Genomic DNA, 6,228 nt, shown 5'->3' on the forward strand with positions numbered 1-6,228 from the left:
ATTTTGACAATAAAATATGTCGCTGGATGCTGCAACCTAATCATCATACGTTCGGCCATGAAGTGTAATTACGACCATTAAGTAAAGGCCCATCATTGAGTCCATCCTCTGCTCCTCCATCACGGTCTGGTACGCTGCAGCCACTGCCAAGGACAAGGGCAGGCTACAGCGCATCATCCGCTCTGCTGAGAGGGTGATTGGCTGCAATCTGTCATCCCTCCAGGACTTGTTCGCTTCAAGGACCCTAAAGCGAGCAAGAAAGATTGTAGCCGACCCCTCTCACCCTGGACAAAAACTGTTTGTGCCACTCCCATCTGGCAGGAGGCTGAGGTCCATCAGGACCAAGACCTCCCGACACATGAACAGCTTCTTCCCTTCCGCAGTCGGGCTCATTAAAGCCCGGGACCCCCACTGACTGTCATCCCCAGGAAACATTCCTACCGGTCACTCCCCTGCATCCCTTCGATCCCTTCTATTTCACTCGACACTTTTACACTACACATCTTACTTGTTTATAGTCCTGTTATCTGTTCGTTGTTTATAGTCCTGTTATCGGTTCGTTTGTGCACTTTATTTTATATTTCATCCTTATTCTATGTTTCACTTTATTTTATATCTTACTTTATTTTATAACCCCCTGTAAATTGTAATATGTTTCTACTTGCACTGATTGTTGTTGATTGTTAAATGTTAAGCACCTTTCCGTCATGTCAAATTCCTTGTATGTTCTGATTCTGATTCTGATATCAAATGTTTTATTTTAAATTAAATTGATGTAAATATGTATTGAGCCCAAACTACAAATATCACATACATATTTTGAGAGTATAATGTTATGTAAGAAGGAGATAAATAACTGCAGACGAACGTCCTTCTGCACAGCCAGCTGCAGCGGGACGCCCACTAATTAGTCATCTATTAAATCCGTTGACCTCCATTCACAGTCTTAACATGAATCAGCAGAGAGACGGAGGCGAACGCTAAACGTGAGTCAGCACTTTATTTTCCGCTCTCTTCTGATTATGGTTCACATTGTGACCCACATAAAGTCGACACAGAGTGTACCCGTGGCTTTCGACATAAAAGAAGACCCGAATTCAAGGTTGTTTTTTTAGGTTGTTAGCCACCTGCTTGCTTGTTGTTTGCAGTCGACAAAACCCGGATGTGTCGTGCAGAAAAGTTTCCCTAAATGAACGTTAGTTAGTAGCCATAACGTCACCGTCGACTTCTAATTTGTAATACAGTGACACGTAACTCGTTAAATTACAGCTTGTCCTCATCTCACAGACTTAGTTTGTTTTAAATCTCTTGTAACACGACATAAACTGGCTCAACCAGTTGGCGCAGACATATTTAATCAGAGAGCCGACATTGAAGCCCTGCAGCGTTAGATGGGTAACCGTCAGCTGTTTTGCTTGTTTAGTGATAACACCTACAAGGTACCAGACCTACAGTCAGTATTAGTACCTAAAATAATCTAGCTCCCTTTATTTCGCTTACCATGAGTTACCATAGTCATGTCGGGTCGTTTGAAAATAGAGGTTAACGTTAATAATTACTTCACTGCCCTACTTGTAGCACACACACATCTAGCATTATCTACAGTTGCAGTAGATAACTGCTCATCCACAGATGAAGACACATAACCCATACTGAGTTATTTCTGTTAAATGCACTTTATTCTTCATTTCAATCACAAATGGGGCTCATACTTTAATATTACTGCCGTTCAATCGTTGTCCATCTCATCCTACAGTGTGCAGAGAAGCAGCCAGAGAGAGAGAGGAAAGGGTCCGAGAAAAGACTTAAAAGATGGAAGTGGAGGAGCCAGATCTGGATTTTGAGGAATGTAGCACCAAGAGGTGGACCCTGGGCCTGCACTGGTAGTTGGTGGTACTTTAGAGAAATTAAGTTTCTCAACGGATCTTTCATCTGCAGCAGAGTAACAGTTGGGATTAGGGGTGTGACAAATAATGCATGTTATATATATTCTGATATAGTCTCTAGGTTGTTATGTTATTGATACACTGGTATAAATAGTGTGCTACGTTGTGTTGCAGTGTCCGAGGTGTATCCTGTAACTGCAGATATTTGAACTCTGAACCGTACTTTATTGTGGCAACTGTTCCTTAAAGTTGTTATTTTTGGATGTTATATGTGTGATAGCTTATTGTTTTTTTCTTTCAGGAAGCAGAAGGCCTGCTCAACGGGGAAAGGAAACCCTCTGGTAAGGTGCCTTTCAGGTAACTGTGTGCATTCATTCACCATGCGTCAGCTCTGTAGATGCTGAAGAAGTTTTAGTTTTAGAACTCTCACAAATCCATCATGGCTGTAATACAGTCATGACCAATCATATGAACACAATGCGATCTAAAGATGCAGGAAGGGCACTCTGTATGATGATGTGATATGATATGGTCAACAGCATCTGTTGTTATACGTGAATACATGACATGTTGCAGGTGATGGTGAAGCTGAGTCCTCTGGCCTCGTCCCTGCTTATCCAGTCTGTGTGCCACAAGGCCGATGGGAAGCAAGAGGAGGAGAAGAGGTACGGGAACAGATACAATTAGCTATATGTCTGTCATTTCATCCCCTCCATACTTACTCATGATTTATGTGTAAACTGTCTCTTCCAGGATACCCAAGACAAGTTGTTGCGTTCATGTTGCACAGCAGAGGACAGCTTTGAGCAGGTAGCTATCCTCCATGTTGCTCAGTTCAGTTCATTTCTACTTTCACTTCTACTCTTTATCATTTGTCTACCTTTTTTGTTCCTCCCAGGCAAGTCCAAGCTCCATGTTGGAGTACTGGGTGTACTCAGATAACCAGCACAACATGGCCGACTGTCCTGGAGCCAGGACCATCATCACCCCTCCTGCCACTCCAGTAAGCCACGGGCCTTGTCCCGTCAGGCCCGTTCCTAGTTCAGTGACGGCCGCTGCTTTTGCAGAGAGCTCTGTGGTTAAATCCGTGGTGTCCAGCCCCGTGGCTGACACCTGCGGTCCTATTAGTTCTGTGTGCAGTTCAGCCTGGGACACTCTCAGATCCACATCTGACCGGGATCCTGTCAGTGCTGCAGCTCACCTCCACCTGTTGGGAGAATCCTTGTCCCTGATTGGACACCATCTTCAGGAGACCAATGTGAGTAGATTCAGTGTAGGAAAAACAATGTTTTCTATTACTTACTGCTCTGGGAAACCTTTTCTTTGATATCATGAGCTTACTAAATGGATCACTGTTTGCCAAACTTTTTTTTCAGTTATGTACCCTCTTTGAAGTGCCATATTACATTATAAATGTACTTGTGATTGTTGTGGCAGCTAATGATTTCATCGAAAATAGGAATACTAAATATAAAATGTGGTTTGTTGAACTTACAGTTTTTAATTATGTCTCTGAGACAGCGAGCGCTGTGGCATTGTGTTTTGTAGGAACGCAATCAGGCCTGGAGGGAATCTCCACAAATGTCCACCTGCACTCGAGGTTGAGCTGATTAGATTGTGGAGGTCAAAGGTCACTGTGACCTCAAAACACATTTTTAGCCATAACTCAAGAATTCATATGCTAATGATAACAATTTCACACAAATTTCTTTGAGGATAAAAATGATGAAGTGATGACCTTTTGCACATACATGGATGTAAACTGGTTGGTGGAGGCATACAACCGCGAGGCGGGAATTCTAGTTGAACTTATTATTGCATAACTTTCTTTAGGAATCATGCCTGACTGATATTTTATAACTTATATCTCACATACCTGCTGCAGTACTCCAAAGTACCCCTGGAGGTACTCGTACCCTCATTTTATGAAACACTGACAAGGATAATAACAGGGCTGCACCTTCATAATTGCATAATCCATATTTTTAATATAATTAGTCTCTAAACAGATCATGGGTCTGTCCAGCAGCTGCATATTGCTCAAATCATGACACATTATTTCACAGGGCAGGATTATAACTGGTTGGACTCAGTGTTATGGCCTGTTCCAGATAGGTTAATATAGGACTTGAATGTATGTTACAAAGCCTGCAGTTTGCCTCAGTGACTTACATACTAGTCATCTAGCCTACATTATTAGCTGCTTACACATAAGTCATGGTAGCGATTAAGCTAGAGAGGCTGTTCAATTTGCTGTCACTGACCAACACTGCAGCTCCCTGTCTGTTTATTTTATTTAAGTATTTCTGACCAACGTTAACGGCTTCGTCTTCGATTTAAATGTGGGACGTCTCAACAGAGATATTGCCGGCTAACGTTTAGCTAAACAAAGTGCAAATGCTAACTTAGTTCATTGACAGACAAAGTGACAGATACTGGTATAAAGGTCCAGATTTATAGAGGCGTAAAGTTAAAAATGTAGCCTTTGGCAACACCGCCTGACAATAATAGAGAGCTGGCCAATGTTGGCCCTCCTGAATATTGTTAAATATCATCACAGTGTGATGGTAACAGAGATGATCTGTTCCAATTAAACGCAACGTGAGTTCAGTGAGGTAATGACCCTTCCTCCTTTTTTATATATTCATTGGAGATGTGAAATATTACGAGGTAAAAATTACTACAAGATTAAGAAGTGTGGGTTTAATTTATCCTCCATTAAACAACCATGCACTGCTTTAAGAGTTGATTGCTTTTCTTCCTCTCTCTGCAGAAAGCGGTGAGCATGTCGAGCAGCGTGTCTCTGCTCTTGGACTCTCTGCTGTGTGCTCTGGCTCCTCTCCTCTGCCTCACCGCACAGATACCAGAGCTGCAGAGCTGCACTCAGCACACACTGGTGAGAGATGCAGCCGCTTAACAGTGAATACTCGCCATATACTCTTAACACTCTACGAATGTAACGTTATATTATCTTTGTTGTTTTTAAGCCCTCCACTCTGGAAAACATTTCCTATCTGATGCCCGGGCTGTGAGTGATGATGACCCCGCTGACGGCACATTCTGATACTGAAAGACATTTACACTTGGGAAGTACATCTTGAATCTGTTTTGTTGTACAAGAACATTTGTTTGCACTGTAGAAATGATTTGAGTGATATCACAATCATGCAAGTTTACTTTAATATGTCGGGATACTTTCTTTTATTTGTTGTTTGATTAAAAGAGGTGTGTAAAGATTGAATTATCTAACATTTTACTGACTAGATACATCAGTCTTTGTCACTGGACACATTCAAAGTGTCAATGGTTTTTTTCTTCTGCTTTACAGTGGAGTTGAAACATTTCATATCTGTTTAATTACTAAAAATAAAATATTAAAACTAAATAAAATGACTGTAAATTCATTTTAGTTTTTTAAGCTATGACTATCTACCGATATAAAGGACACGGCACACATTTCCGTCAAGTCTGGTGACATTGAGCAACACGACTGAATCGACTTTGACGTTCCAGGAGATGGCGCTGTGCCACAATTGCTTCACAATTAGTCCCTGTTGTTTTTCACATGCAGTCTAGCCTTATAGAATTAAATAACAAGAACATTATTTAAATATTGTAGTCGATCAAATGCCATATGTCCTAGCTATTCAGCTCAGGTTTTATGTTCACCAACTGGGGTCAAGAGGAAAAGGTCAGAAACGTTTGGTAGTGAAAAAGTAATCAAGTTGATTCCCAAATCAAAAGATTTAAACATAATGAGCATTTTTACAGTTTTCCAAGCACTTATGATGTGTATGTAGCTACATACTTCCGAGTCATTATCCCTTTAACAAGTTTATGTGACCAATTAACTCATGGCAACTTAAATACATGCCTGGAGAGTCATTTCAATTGAGCTACAAATTATGAATTGACCACAGGTTCGCATTGTAAGACAATTTTATTATGAGGTATGTTATCAGTCGTTAATTGCTGTAATATTTCAACAACATTTTTAAATTTGTTGCCTCTGCGCCGTTGTCTGTCTGTCGTCTCACGCCTGGAGGACATTTCTTCAAATTTGGTGGTCAAAGGTCGTTGTGACCTCAACTTAACAAAACATTCATATGCTAATTATGACAATTTCACACAAACGTCCCAGAGGATAAAATGATGAAGTGATGACATTTTGGATTTAAACTAGTTTGTATACAGCACAATATAAAAGTCTCAGGCTCTAAGCTCGAGGCTTTAAGGTTTTCAAACACTATGTCGAGTGAAACTGCTGTTCCCTAGTTGGTGAATCCCCGTCCGTATGATGCACAACGCAGCAGAGTGAAGTTCCTCGTTGATTTATTCAGAC

The 6,228-nt window shown here is 41.0% G+C and overlaps 1 protein-coding gene across 1 annotated transcript; it reads left to right on the top strand.

Annotated features, from left to right (window-relative positions):
* Positions 1-973: 973 nt before the first annotated feature.
* Positions 974-5,165, top strand: hmgxb4b (HMG box domain containing 4b). The gene is made up of 8 exons (XM_079159760.1): positions 974-1,102; positions 1,757-1,849; positions 2,192-2,227; positions 2,463-2,551; positions 2,640-2,696; positions 2,785-3,144; positions 4,660-4,782; positions 4,874-5,165. Exons 2-8 carry the CDS (start codon positions 1,813-1,815, stop codon positions 4,916-4,918), a joined length of 747 nt encoding a protein of 248 aa, XP_079015886.1. The 5' UTR covers positions 974-1,102; positions 1,757-1,812; the 3' UTR covers positions 4,919-5,165.
* Positions 5,166-6,228: the final 1,063 nt, after the last annotated feature.

The sequence above is a fragment of the Pholis gunnellus genome (genome assembly GCF_910591455.1).
Source record: "Pholis gunnellus genome assembly, chromosome: 5".
In the NCBI taxonomy this organism is placed as follows: Eukaryota; Metazoa; Chordata; class Actinopteri; order Perciformes; family Pholidae; genus Pholis; species Pholis gunnellus.

What these genes read in the sequence shown, in the direction of transcription:
- hmgxb4b (XM_079159760.1), top strand. Translation starts at nt 1,813, where the DNA reads ATGGAAGTGGAGGAGCCAGATCTGGATTTTGAGGAAT. An exon ending in AAGCAAGAGGAGGAGAAGAG is followed by an intron (nt 2,552 to 2,639) that starts GTACGGGAACAG and finishes TGTCTCTTCCAG; the next exon opens with GATACCCAAGACAAGTTGTT. An exon ending in ACCATCTTCAGGAGACCAAT is followed by an intron (nt 3,145 to 4,659) that starts GTGAGTAGATTC and finishes CTCTCTCTGCAG; the next exon opens with AAAGCGGTGAGCATGTCGAG.